At 46.6% G+C, this 14,913-nt stretch overlaps 1 protein-coding gene across 2 annotated transcripts in view; it reads right to left on the bottom strand.

Moving 5' to 3' along the window:
* Positions 1–428: 428 nt before the first annotated feature.
* ZCWPW1 (zinc finger CW-type and PWWP domain containing 1) overlaps positions 429–14,913 on the bottom strand; it is a 28,478-nt gene continuing 13,993 nt past the window's right edge. For both annotated transcript variants that reach the window (XM_073327004.1, XM_073327005.1), the window contains 7 exons: positions 12,216–12,291; positions 11,570–11,674; positions 6,724–6,807; positions 5,695–5,767; positions 4,012–4,076; positions 2,992–3,031; positions 429–1,872 (listed from right to left, as the gene is read on the bottom strand). In XM_073327004.1, the coding sequence (XP_073183105.1) occupies positions 1,562–1,872; positions 2,992–3,031; positions 4,012–4,076; positions 5,695–5,767; positions 6,724–6,807; positions 11,570–11,674; positions 12,216–12,291 (754 nt within the window). In that variant the 3' untranslated portion in view covers positions 429–1,561. The remainder of the gene's footprint in view (positions 1,873–2,991; positions 3,032–4,011; positions 4,077–5,694; positions 5,768–6,723; positions 6,808–11,569; positions 11,675–12,215; positions 12,292–14,913) is intronic.

Here is a 14,913-nt window from a genome sequence, read left to right as displayed (position 1 = left end):
TAGAGTAAAACACCATTCGGTTCTTCAGTACTCTGCCACCTTAAGATGAAGAGGCCCAGTATAAAATTCACACTTACAAAAATATCCAGGCAATCAAAGCTTTGTTGTATTAGGAACCTAACTAAGCGTGTCGAGATTTAAAGAGTAATCAGAGAACCTTTCACTGAATCACAACTGGTACATCCTAGGAACGATTTTAGATTCCCTACAGTCTCTTTCTCAGGTCCCTGTGACTCCCCTTGTTCCTTCCAAATATCTGTAGATGCTTATGTCATGTCTGAGTCATTATTTAGTCAAGCTACTGTGATTGGTGTGGGTGGGTGTGGAAAACCAAATCGTTGTGATGCAACAATAAAAACAATGAAGTTAAAGACACTGTAATGAAACAAGAATTTGATTTTTATCACACTTTAGCTTATCTACAACCAGGTAACAAGAACCCAGCCTGACTGAACAGAATCTGCAGGATTTTATTAACATGTAAACCGTTACAGAACGCACTTGTAAATGAGTGTTTAACCGGATGGTGGTCACAGCCATAAACTCCTTAAGACCTAGTTCTGCCACCCTTATTCAACCCTTAACTTGGACTAAACTCTCTGCGTGAAATTTATCTCTGTGGATAAGGTCTATTTATGTCCACTTCAGAGGGTTGGTTCTCTCTACAGGGCAAATTTCACACTAGTGGATGAATATAAGCCAGTCTTTTTTACAAGTTTGTAACAGATAAATATAAAACCACAAATCCAGTAACTAGTTAAACACAACAGTAGCAACTAGGAAGTCCAGGTATCACTGTTTTGTATCTCAGATACCTACTCTTTATGCAAGGGCTTAATAAATACGGAATTTCACCAGCAGCATACGGATAGGTTTGCAAGGAGTTAGAACATAACAGATTATAGAAGAGAAACATGGGAATCTAGTTCAAGGACTCTGATGCCAAGTGCTTTCAGATCTGGATACCCAGTTCCTGTCAATTTTACCATCAGGCGACTTTGGAAATTTCAGCCTTAATGTACCATTTTTACAAATAAAGGCAACAATTTATACACAGGGGGTCTATCTGTAGCTGATGTAAATTCCATTGACGCCGCCGCACACCAACTGAAGATCTGGCCCCGTCAACCAACCCCTGTTAACCAATTCCTTGAGTGATCAAAAACTGTTTTGTTTTGTTTTTAAATCACTTGTTGCCAGTGGGATCTAAGGAAACAACACACTACGTGAGGCTGGCAGAATTAAAACAAGATCCAGCACCCTAAGTTTTAAGAAAACGAGTAAAGTCACTTATTGTGGATTTTTTTCCCTATCTTCACAGATGAATATTTGAGATGTAGGAGAGGGAAACCTTTATAGCCAGAGCTGGATGTTAAAATCCACATTTGCTGTCCCAACGGTCTCAGATCTTCATCAAACATAAACCAAGTTTAAAACTAGATTGAATTTCTTTTCCAATATACCAGCCACTTTTCTGGAGCGCTTTCTAATTTTTCTCTAATCACCACAACCTTCAGGGAGGTAGCTCTGCTGCCCCACAGCAGGTTTGTTGTTTCAACGGCTACTCTTCAAACAAGACCAGGGAACACTCTTCCGAGGATTCGTTTTTCTCTGCTTCCTGGCTCCCACGTGCTTCCTTGGCCTTCTCTAGCTCCCCCACTTCCTGGAATTCCTCAAAGATCTCATCACTGCTGCTTGACCTTGGGTGGCTTCTGATGGTATTGTCTTTCACCTGTAACATCTTCACCAGCTCCGGCTTCAAGCCGTCTCGACGGCACGGCATCAGGTTAACTCTGCTGCCTCCTGCTGGCGGTTTGGGCTGGCTGGATCCTGAGCTGTTGCTTCCCAGAATGGTGAACTTTTTCTTAAAGCCTACAAAGAAGAGAGACCAACACAATCCTCAGAATCCAACAGGGAAAAGGAAGAATGAATCATACCAGAGACCCACAAACTTTCCACACTCTCCCACTGGGAAATGAAGTGATGAGTCAACATAGCCTCATAGATCGGGATTCTCCAAACTTTCCCCATAAGATCCCCAAGGCACAGGGACAGAATGCCAAGATAAATCCATTAAAGGCTCCATTACTACAAAAGAATGGCCATACTGGGTCAGACCAAGGGTCCATCTAGCCCAGTGTCCTGTCTTCCAACTGTGGCCAAGGCCAAGCGCTTCAGAGGGAATGAACAGAACAGACAATCATTGAGTGATCCATCCCGTCGTTCACTCCCAGCTTCTCTGATTTGCACTCCTACTCCAACGTGTTTACACTGCTCCCTGCCGAGGCTGGGAGGGGCGTCTGATCTCTGGGTCCATTCAATCCTTGGCCTCATGGCTGAAGTGGCTAGCCAGGAGGCCAGCTGGTGCCAGCCGTGACGGGAGGGAATTGAACTGAGACAAAAGCACTCAGTTTCCAATCAGACGCAACCTCTTTATCCACCTACAGATTCCTCCTCTAAACTCTCCTTTACCGTGATGTCGACAAAATACTTGACCACGGCTAGGCTGCTGGTATGCTAAGACCTCTGCCTGCCATGCTAACCCACACTGCCTCATTGTCTGCTTGTATTCGCCCTTCTGTCTGTCCCTATCTCTTGTCTTAGACTTAGACTGTAAACCCCTTGGGGCAGGGATCGTCTTTTTATTCTGTGTTTGTACAGAGCCTGGCACAATGGTGCAACGGTAACACAGTAGAAGTAATTATAACAATACTAACCAGTAGACCATGCCTCCCTCAAAAACAAGTGATGGTGCTGTTTGGGAAGAAAGGATCAGCTGTCTGAAGCAGATACAAATTTCATCCTGGCTGATTTGGACAAGTAGACATGAGTTTAAGGCAACTGAAAGGCAAATTCCCAATTCCTCCTGCCCCATGAAAGCCAGGATGGTAGGAGAGTGAGCAATTCTAATGTAAGTATCACACCCCAAGGCTTCTTAATTTGTGACTTTACCTTACTTGCAACATGGCTACAACGGTTGGTGTCACTAACCTTTCAGAGAAGTTTTCTCCTTGAAATCTGAAGTCGCAACCTAGAACCCAAGTATGGGTTAGTCAAACATGAAAGCGAATATATATATAATTCGAGGGCTAGAAAAGGCGCCTTGTAGTGACATAGTAAGGACAAGGTCTATCTAGCTTATCTGAGATGATATCATCACAGTCTATGAATAGCTGCCCGGGAAGAAGATCTCTGAAAAGGGCTCTTTAATCCAGCAGATAAAAGCAGAGCAAGATCCAACACACAACGAATTCAGGCTGGAACTAAGGGGTACGTTTTTAACAGGAAGAGTAATTAACCACTGGAAACACTGACCGAGGGATGTGGTAGATGTGCCAACACTTGACGTCTTTAAATCATTGTTAGACTGTAAGCTCATTTTCTCTCTGTTAGGGCAGAGCTGACTGAAATACAAATCTTAAAAAGAAATGAATGAATTATACAGTTCCTTGATGCGACTTGATGTAGTCCTCACTGATTAGCTCAAAGCACATTAATGGTATGCAAATTAATACAAATTAGCCTGGTCCACATGGACAGTTAGCTCATGTGAGACTAGGGCAGGGGTAGATTCACAAACCAGCATACCACAAACAAATTGTTCATGTAGACAAGAATTTAAGTGTCTTATGCAAAGTTACAGAGCAAGTGATACGAACCTGGGTTTCACAAATCCCAGTATCTGTTAGGAAGAAATCCAGTTTTGTTTGAGGGTCTTTTGAAGATCCACAATTTAAAGACGCTTCAGCAGCCAGCCCTTGGAACTCCTTCTGCTTTTGTCTGCGAGATCTTCTCTTATTCGCTTGGATAAACTAAACAAACTGAGTATCCCCTAGGGGCTAACAGTCCAATAATCTTTGTGGGCATGGTTGTAGCTGACAGCATTGGTGATACATTTACTATATGGCATTTTTGTTAGGGCGGGTGTGGGGAGAGACAGAATCAATGGAGAAACAAGAGAACAAACCCCCTTCTTTTAGACCATCTTTTCCCATCTCCTGTTTGACGTACCATATTCTCATTTCCATCACAGGTCTGGTTCTCCTCACTGGGCTCACAGTCCACGTTGAATAGCTCTAGAAGACAAGAACAATAATAACTCACTCTCCAGAGCACACGTTTTAACACCTTACAACAAACTTACTGCAGATTTGAACCAGCTTACCTGGTTCTCACATCAAATCCTAGCAGATGTATCATTATTCCAGTGTTCCAATGGTTAATTTCCACTAAAAAAATGGCACCTTATTTGCCATCTGAATTTGTCTAGTTTCAACTTCCAGCCACTGAATCTTGCTTACCTTTGTCTGGTCGACTGAAAAGTCCAGTAATATTATCAACTTTCTGTTCTGCTGGTACTTCTATGCTGAGATCAAGTCAGCTCTTCGCCTTCTCTTTGTTAAGCTAAATAGATTCAGCTCTTGGAGTCTTTCCCAATCCTGGAATCATTCTCAAGGCTCTTTTCTGACCCCTCTCCAATTGATCAACATCCTTGTTGGTTTCTGAACACCAGCACTCCAGCAGCAGTCGCACCCGCACCAAATACAGAGAGAATAAAACCACCTTGCTGCTACTTTTGGTCACAGGGCCGCATGGGGAGTTCCCACTACCAATCTCGCCTTTATTCAGTTCCTTGCCATACCACAAACTTTATGTGGAACCTTAGGGAAATCACCTAAAATCTCTCCGTGCCTCAGTTTCCCCATTGAAAAATGGGAGTCATTCACAAATTCTAAAGCCAGATGGGACCACCATGATCCTCTAATCAGACCTCCTTTAAAAAACAGGCTGCTAATGTTTTCTTTGCGTGAAAATCATGCTACAGGACAACCACACAAGACTTAGCAGGTACTCTAGCCAGTGAAGGCTGGGATTTTCATTAAATCTGCCTCCTTAGCTCCTCTGAGATGGGAGTGCTGAACACAATCCTGACCCACTGCTAGACAGACACCAGTGGCTGGAATTACCGTTATTTTTAAATGAGCTGCTTTACAATAGCACCTATGGTCCCTGACTGAAACAGTTTACAGTCTAAATAAACAACAAAGAACGACAGAGGTTCTGCAGCCTGTGTCATACAGGAGGTCAGACAAGATAATCATCAGAAGGATGTTGAAAGACTGAAGAGGGGGCAGAGAAGAGCTACTGAAAGGATTGGAGGGCTGGAAAAAATGCCAGAGAGAGTGAGAGGCGTAAAGAAGCTTGCTCAGTTTAGCTTATGAAAAGAAGATGGAGAGGTGACTCGATCGCGATGTTGGGAGAAAATCCTGGGTACTAAAGGGCTCTTTAATCTAGCAGAGAAAGGCAGAAAAGAAACAAAAAGAAAAGGAGTACTTGTGGCACCTTAGAGACTAACCAATTTATTTGAGCATGAGCTTTCGTGAGCTACAGCTCACACGGCTGTTCCTCTGAAACCAGAAAAGAAACAGCGTCTGGAGCTAAAGACAGACAGGTTCAAATCACAAATAAGGCACCGATTTTTTCCCCGTGTGGGTGATTAAGTATTGGAACAAACTTCCCAGGGCAGCAGTGGATTCCCCACCACTTCCTCTCTTCCAATCCCAACTGGAAGATGCTTTTGTCCTGCACAAGTTAGTGGGGTCAATACAGTGGGACCTGGGTGAAATTCTTCAGCAATTTGCAATTTGACCTGTGGGATATCGAGGGGGAAAGCTCCAGGCTACAGCACCATACCTTCCGAGTCCTCATGACCTAGCAATCCTCCCTCACTGGATCGACTGACGAACCCAAATCTCATCACTCTCTCCTGCGGGAGGGCAAGAAAAAGGAGACATCTGTTGAAATCCTGGCAGCGGTGGGTCGAATCCACCGAGTGACTGCCTCCTTGAATGACCAGGATTTAACTTCAAACGCACCAACAGGGCAAAGGTCGTAGGGTCAACATGAGGGACTGCAGGCAGAGAATCCCAGACAAGACCCACTGCTCCGAGAAGGCGTCTAGATGTTCAGAGGACACTGTATGGACAAGGGACCAGGAAACAGCCCCATAGCCATAAAGAACCATTACCGCATTCTGAATAAGGCCCTCTTCTTCCAGAACCAAAAGCATCTACACAGGGAGTTAATCAGGCTCAGTGACTCAGGAATAATTCCGTGTGTAGACAACCCCACACCTCCTCATCTCAAAGCATTTTACAACCATTGTATGATTAACCTTCACGATACCGCTCCGAGGGAAACTAAATCACCAGATGGTTGCCCAAGGAGGAACAACAGGGGAGAAGAACCCAGGAGTCCTGACTCCCAGCTCCGCTTTTTTCTAACCACTAGAGCCCACTCCCCAACCAGAGCCGGGGAGAGAACCCAGGAATCCTGACTCCAGCTCCCCTTGCTCTAAATGACCAGACCCCATCCGCATTCCAGAGCCAGGAAAAGAACCCAGGAGTCCTTATTCCAAGCTCCCCCTCACTCAGGCTTTAGCCTGTATCCCAGCCAGCTCGAGTTACTAGCATCATAGAAGATGAGTGATGTGTGGAGGAGGGTTGAGTTAACAGGTGCACTCGATCAACCTAATACGAGTTAACCATGCTGTGAAGATGAAGCCTATCTGATCCCAGATCCAAAGGGCAAGCAAGTGTTCGCCCCCCAAAGCCCACGGGGGCCACAGGGAAACCTGCAAAGATGCTCCGACCGCTGGAAGGCCAGCGGGTGCCTGGATGGATGACAACTGGTCTCACCTCAGCTGCCCGGCGGCGTTCATACCTGAATGCTGATCCACTCGGCTTCCTTCGCCATCTTCACGGCAGCATCCAGTTTCTGGCGGTAATCTTTGCTCCTGAGCATCTTCTGAAAGAGCAAGAGATAGTTGGCCTTCCCGCGGCGCATAAAATGCGTCAAAACTTTCTTTCTTTCTTTCTCTCTCTCCCCCCCCCCCACCAGGGCCAGTGACAATAAGAAAGACACAGCCCACTCCTCTGTGAAGGGGCAGGACATAAATCTTTCTGGTACCACCAGCTCCTTGCTCGGGGAAAAATTCACCCGAGGACAGGAACATCACCAGATGTTTGTTCAGCTGTCTAGCACAATTGGGTCCTGGTCTGTCCCCGGTGTGGGGAGATCGGGGGACACTAGGTGGGGGGGGAAGGGGAATGGGGGGCACACAGAGCCGCCCAGTGTGAGTGTCAGAAGTCCCTGAAACCGAGGCAAGCAGGGTGGCACACAGAGAACCCCTGAGGGGGAATGGAGGGATCCGAGGTGTTCACTACTCGGGCCACTGCGTGTGTGACCCTTTAGTTGCATTAACTTAGCACCCAGAAGCTCCAGTCAAGGACTGTGGCCCCAGTGTGCTGGGCACGGCTCACAGAGCAAGAAACAGTCCCTACGCCAAAGAGTGTACCGTCTAGACAAACAAAGGCAGAATTGAATCCAGCGCTCCAGCAAGTCCTCCTGACCCAGAGGCCATGGGTATGATGAATCACAGGACCACAAACAGACACCCTTGCCTTATCTAGAAATCAAGAGGAAGCACATTTCCTAAACAGTTATGCACCAGCTGATTTTTAAAGGGACTGAAAAAATAGAGCATAGCCGTAAAAAATGGAGGGGAAAAGGGGCAGAAAAGAGTCTTGCATGTGATACAGAGCGTCAGGAACTAGATCTTCCTGCTCCTGAACCAACTTCCATGGCTGCGGGTGTGTGCAGGCCTCGTGCATCAGTGCCGGAGAGTTTTCCCCAGTGGTGCCCGTAGGGGCAGCCTCGCCCAATGCCAATGAGTTAAGCTGTGAGTGAGGGTATAAACCGCAGAGACGCCCCATCCCTCCTGCAGTTCCGACACACCAGAACTCCGTAGCAGATGCCAACGCATTGGCTAAGGAAGGTGAGTCATGCAGTAGACGTATGCAATCCAGCCCAAATAACCAACGGTCACCAGCAGGTAGGTAGCCATTTTTATTTCTTTGAGTGCTTGCGTATGTCCATGACACGGTAGCTGATTCCCAATCTGCTATGCCAGGAGGAGGGGCTTGGAGTCTCACTGGAAGAGGGACAATAGGACTGCCTTGTCCACATTTGCCTTGAAGTGGCTGACAATGAGTGATGTCTGGTGAGAGTGTGGACTGACAAATGTCCACAATTGAGAGGTGAACCAGAAAGGCTGCCAAGGCTGAACCTGCTCTCTTCGAGGGCGCCGTGAGTCTATCTCTGAGTTATTGGATGATACGCCTCCATGTGTTCCACGTGTGACACAAAGAGATGGGAAGATGCCAGGAAGGCTTTGTCCTGTCCAGGTAGAAAGCCAATGCGTGACAAACACTGAGCCTGGGGGGGTGGAGGGGGTTCTCTCTTATCCCTGGTGGTATGCGGTTTTGGAAAGAAGACTTGGAAGGTAGACAGATTTGTTCATGTGCAAGTCAGAGGCCACCTTGGAGAGGAATTTAGGGTGTGGCCTAAGCTGGACCTTGTCCTTGTAGAAAACTGTGTACGATGGATCCGTGACCAATGCATCTAGTATCCCTACTCTACTGGCAAAGGGGATGGCCACTAATAATGCTACCTTTGCTGATAGGTGCAGAAAAGATCACGGTGCCTAGGGCTCCGAAGAAGGGTCCATAAACGCAGACAAGACCAAAGTCAAGTTCCAAGATGATGTTGGTTCTCTGACCGCTGGAAATAATCTATCCAGACCTTTCAAATATCTGATTGCCATCGGGTGAGGAAAAAAAACAGCCTTGGCATCTATTTGAGGATGAAAAGCCAAAATGGTTGCTAGAGCACATTAACAGGAGTTGAGTGTTAAACCCAACTACTTTATTTGCTAAAGATATTCCAGGGTTGTGTGAATGTTAGCCTGAGTTGGAGACACATTATGGAGAGCCATCCAAATGGAGAAACGCTTCGTAAGTAGTTCCCGTGGAAGGTTTCCTACTGTTAAGAGGAATGTTCTGGACAGCTGTTGAAAAATGGGTTTCCCCCTACACATAACCACTGATGAACCATGCTGTAAGGTGCAACAGCTGAAGATTTGGTGCAACATTCGCCCACGGTTCTGCGTTAGGAGGTCTTTGGCCGCTGGTGACAGTAAGGACAGATTGCGGAGGTCTGAATACCTCATCTGTCTCCACCAAGCAGGAGCTATAAGGATTATTTGACTGCGCTCTTGCTTGAGTTTGATAATAACCATCAGGAGTACTGGTGAGAAAACACACAGGAGGTCCTTGTCCCATGGAAACAGGAAAGTGTCCAATATCGATCCAGGGCTGTGAGATCTTCTGGAGCAGGAATGGGGACTATGACCCATAAACCCCTCATTGCCAACCAGCAAGGAGATTACAAGAATATCCTGATGCTAGTATGTACATTCTGATTCACCAAAGAGTATCATGTAAGGTCTTAAATGCAAGCCAAGGGTATGTAAGGTCTTAAATGAAAGGCAAGATCATTCGCATCTTTGTGAAATGTCTGTACAAATATTATGTAAGGAGTTATGTATGAATGTATGCAAAAAATAAGCTCTCGAAGTCTGTGTTAAGGCAGGTTTCTCCAGACAAAGGATGTTTATTCTACTTGTCTCTGTCAGTCCACATGTAAAATAAGCATTGTAGGTTAACATGACGGGGAGCCATTTACACACGAAGCAGCAGGGGCATGTGAATACGGCCGGTAGGCAGCACACCGGAGATCATCCCGACTCTGAGATAAACAACGAGCTTTGGAGAATATAAGGAGAAGCCAAGGGAGACACCACTTTATCCTGCACCTAGGATGTGATCGGGCAGTGTGATTACATTCATGAAAATGGGATCTCAGCCAGGCTTGGTTGCAATGCTGCAAAGGATATTTGAGTAAGATAAACTGATTTAGCCTGTTTAGTCTCTAAGAACCATGTTATGGTTTTATTTTAGATGTCACCCTTCTGTTTCCATTATCCTCGCTCGCTATCTCTTAAATCTTGATCTTTGATAATACACTTACGATTGGTTTCACTATGAATATATCTCAGTGCTGTGGTATTTTAGAAGGCGAGCCTGAGTTGAATCAAACAAGCTGGTGTGTGCGCCGTTCCCTTGGGAGTGTGGGAGTGTGAGGAGTGTGAGAGCTGGACGCTACAGGGGAATGCTTCAAAGGGACATGAGGACAGGGGTGCACCTATTGTTAACCTGCACGGCAGAGGAAGAGGAAGAGAAGAGAAGACTGCTGGGCAGCGAACAGACCGGATGTGTCAGGGTGAGGACACCCAGCCTCCCTCTTGCTGGACCTGGGGCAGGCAGGTAAGATGGTGACTCACAGTCCTGGGTAGCCTAGAACAGTCACAGGGACATCACCTGTTCTGTCAGGTTGCAAATAGGGCCACGGATGGAAAACCTCCTACGTGAAACACCCATGCCAGAAAGTTTGTGTTGAGGGACCACGCCAGGTCTAAACTGAAAGATCTGTTCAGATGGTCCATTAATCCATTTGGATACACCAATTCCATAATTGACTGCCTCCTGGCAAAGGCTGCTGGACCTGGCACTGCTTTGCTGGTTCACTTAAAACATTGCTGTGGTGTTGAGAGAACCTGGGCCATCTGGCCTTGGATATGAGACTGGAATTTCAAGTGATCCATCCCGTCATCCAGCCCCAGCTTCTGGCAGAGGTTTACAGACACCCAGAGAATGGGGTTGCGTTCCTGACCATCTTGGATAATAGCCATTGATGGACCTATCCTCCAGGGACTTATCTATTTCTTTTTTGAAAAGTTATACTTTTATACAGTATACAGTTATACTTTTGGCCTTCACAACATCCCCTGGCAATGAATTCCACAGGTTGACTGTGTGTTTTGTGAAGAAATACTTCCTTTTGGTTGTTTTAAACCTGCTGCCTATTAATTTCATTGGGTCACTTCTACTTCTCGTGTTATGCAAAGGGGAAAATAATACTTCCCTATGCACTTTCTCCTCACCATTCATGATTTTATAGACCTTTATCACATCTATTCTTGGTCGTCTCTTTTTAGAGTCCCAAGGCTTTTTAATCTCCCATGATATGGAAGCTGTTCCATAGCCTTAATCATTTTTGTTGCCCTCCTCTGCATCTTTTCCAATTCTAAGATATCTTTTTTGAGATGGGGTGACCAGATCTGCACACAGTATTCAAGATGTGGGTGTACCACGGATTTATATAATGGCATTATGATATCTTCTGTCTTGTTATCTATCCCCTTCCTAATGGTTCCGAACACTGTTAGCTTTTTCGACTGCCACTGCCCATTGAGCAGATGTTTTCAGAGAACTATCCACGATGACAACAAGATGTCCTTCTTGAGTGTTAACAGCCTGATTTAGACCCCATCGCTTTTGTCCATGTAGCTGAGTTTATTTTTTCCAATGTGCATTAATATGTACTTATCAGCATTGAATTTCGTCTGCCATTTTGTTGCCCAGTCACCCAGTTTAATGAGACCCCTTTGTTGCTCTTCACAGTCTTCTTTGGACTTAACTATTTTCAGTAATTTTGTATCATCTGCAGATTTTGCCACCTCACTGTTTACCCCCTTTTCCAGATCATTCATGAATATGTTGAACAGCACTGGTCCCAGTGCGGATCCTTGGGGAAACTCGCTATTTACCAAACCCAGGCTCTCTGTGGAAAACTCATGGAAGTTCCTCAGCATGGTCGCAGAGATCCAGGCGCGGCAGACAGCTTCTCCGAAAAACGTCACATGGTACTTGGACTGAAAAGAGAAATGGACAGGGCTGAGTTAACTTTGTGTCAGATTGTTACATTAACTCCTAGAGACAGACAAGGTGGGTGAGGTGTCCCTGTTAAATCCATGGTGTCTGGTTGATGTCCTCAGTGAGGTAACCCTTTCAGTGGGACGAAGGGTTTGGTTGGCATGGAATTGTAGGGGAGATTACAGAGAGAGCATCCTTTGTTCTGGGAGGCTGATAAATGACCAGACAAGGTGTATATGGACTTGGCAGAAGCTGTGCCAGCCACCCCAGTAATATGAGATGGGGAAGTCTGTAATAATGAGGGGGGAAGGTATGGAGGAGTACACACAGAGCCCTGCCATGGGGAGGGGAGGTGGGAACAGGGGTAAGGAGAATGGGCGGCACACATAGCCACTGGCATGGGGATGAGGAGCTGCAGGGAGACCCCAACATAGGAGGGGATGAGAGGGTGGCACACAGGGTGGAACAGAGCCCTCTGGTGGGTGTAATGAGCTCACAAAGTGTGTGACCCCCCCTTGTGTAAAATACAATACCGCTTACAGGAAGAGAATCCAACCGGGATGAAAAGAGGAAATACTCCCCGATGTCAGGGTCACACTCCACCATGGCAGGCCACCTGCATGCACCACAAAAGGGGAACATCAGTATGGTCAGGCCATTAATTTTCTGATTTCCTCTGAGATGTTAACACATGAAAAAGGTGGGAGTTGGTTTACATGGTACCAACAGTTAGAGCACTATTCAGTCAATCTGCTCCGTCCATCGCTGAAATCAAGTGCTTTAAGGATCCTTAGAAAAAAGGAATGCAACACAATAAAGTGTGAGGAAGGTAACGAGATAGAGACACGCAGCCAGCGGCTGTGTTTTCGACTGTAGTCAACTTAGGCCAGCTGGCCCCTGAAATGTCAATGCTTTCTACAAGGGAACAAGAAATGGAACTAGTGCATCTAATAAAAACATTTGTGGTGATCTGTTGACACAGCGATCTCTGAGGTAGCCCAGCAAGTTGTGTTGGTAAAGTATATCTTCCAGAAAAACATCCAGTCTGCATTTGAAGAGATTAAGAGATGACTATCCACCCCTTCTTCCCTTGGGAGTTTGTTCTGTTGGTTATTCACCTGTGCTGTAAAAAGCACTTCCTTATTTCTCATTCGACTTCCAGCCACTGATTTTTGTTCTGTTGTTCTTCACTAGAGTAACGAGCCTTTTAGTACCCTGTGTTTTCTCCCCAGGAAGATACTTAGACTCCAAGATCAAGTCACCGTTCAGTCTTCATTTTTATAAACTAGACAGACTGAGCTCCTTCCGGGCTTGTCTACAGTACTGCTAAAGTTGATGTTACTCACGTCACTCGGGGGTGTGGAAAACCCCCGCCCAAGCAATGTAAGTTACATCGACTTAAAGCGGTCTCTACAATGTGCTATGTTGGCGGCAGACGATCTCCGGCCAACATATCTTCCACCTCTTGGTAGTGGCAGTAGTGAAGACAAGCCCTAAATCTCTGAATTATTTTGGGGGCAGTCCCATGGCCTGCATTATATAGGAGGCCAGACTACATGATCACAATGGTTCCTTCTTGCCTCTGAATCTATGAATCTCTGAGTCAACAGATCAGCACATGCCACACAGTGCAAGTTTTTGGGATGTCGTTCTGTTTCATAAGGCCTTGTTGGCGGATTTTGTCAGGACAGCTATCCCAGTATAGTTGTACTGGTAAACCCTCTACCATGAACGCAGTTGTATCAGGGCAAAAGCACTTACACCAGTAAAGCTTATGTTGGTTCCCCTGTCCTGGTATAGGCATGGTTATCCCAGTATAATCACGTTTACATTAAGACTTTGGATATGTCTGCGTTACAGAGACTATCCCCGCAGAACCCTGGAGTGCAGACGCCGCCTAGCCTGACAAAGGGGGGGGTTTGGTTGCTGTAGGAACATCACTTCCCCAAACAAAGTTAGCTATTGCTATGTCTATACTTCAAATGCTACAGCGGCACAGCTGCCCCGACTTATGCAATTAAGCCGACCTAATTTTCTAGTGTAGATCAGGCCTACCTTAATGGTCACAGCTGCGTCTATGCTAGGTTTTTTCACACTCCTGACCAAAGCAGCCATAGAATAGAATATCAGAGTTGGAAGGGCCATGCCGATGTAACTTTTCAGTATAGCCCAGGGCCTTCCCTGGCATAGCTCAGTCAGTTAAAAAAAAAAAAAAAGATCACACCCCTAACCAACATCCCTGTGCTGGGAAAATGTAAGTATAGACTCGACCTTCTTGTTGCTGAGTGTGACGATGTGACGCAGCAGGGAGGGGGGAGTGTTGACCTGGGAATGTGCCCTGGGGATGGGAGACCTGAGAGCCTGTCACCTGAGCCAGGAGGGGGTGGGGGAGGTAACACCTCTGCCCAGGAATGTGAAGAGGCTGCAGGAGAGAGTTGCTGGGGGGGGTTAGTTTCAGTTTGGGGCTGGGTGGAAGAACGCAGGGAACCCCAGGGCTGGGGTCTAAGCTCCCTGCTCCCCCAGAAGGACTTGACTGAGGGGTCCTGGTTGTACCCACAAGCTCTGTTTTGGACTGTGTTCCTGTCGTCTAAAAAACCTCCGTTTTACTGGCTGGCTGAGAGTCTCAGTGAATCCCAGGAAGAGGGGTGCAGGGCCTGGACTCCCCCACACTCCGTGACACTGAGGTCCTGAGGTTTTAATAGCCATCTGCCATCATAAAATCTTTAAATTCATGGGCCTGGCAAAACTCCTGCTAACAGCAACGGGAGAGGAACTGGGAGCTGTTTCCCTTCCAGCTTGTGCAGTCCTAGCGAGTAAGAATCGATTTGTCTTTTAAGCACGGCACCCTTCAAATTCAGTCCAACACCCGCCCGTGCATGGGTCTCCCTACATGCATCTCCCTGCAGAGGCGAAGCGCCTGGGGGAGCCTACGCTGAGCGACTGAGTTACTGAGATTTGCCAGCTTCCTGTCAGGGGAAGAGGCCTCTGTCTGTGTTTTTCAGCTGAAGACAGCAGCTGTGGCTGCAGAGTGCCCAGAAAGGCCAGGGGACGCTTGGACAGCGCAGCGAGGGATTCCAGCAGAGTCAGCTGTTGTAAAGACCGCAGCAAGCCAGCCTCAACTGGAGAGTTTTTCGCTGCCATCTCTTTGATCCCACCGGTGTGGAATAAAACAAGATCATGTGGGACGCAGGCCAGGCTTTCTGCACTGCAGCTTGTATTCCCAGCCTCCGGCTCCCCA

Source organism: Lepidochelys kempii, unplaced genomic scaffold, assembly GCF_965140265.1.
Source record: "Lepidochelys kempii isolate rLepKem1 unplaced genomic scaffold, rLepKem1.hap2 scaffold_286, whole genome shotgun sequence".
Lineage (NCBI taxonomy): Eukaryota > Metazoa > Chordata > Testudines > Cheloniidae > Lepidochelys > Lepidochelys kempii.
This window is presented reverse-complemented; position numbering and strand designations above follow the sequence as displayed.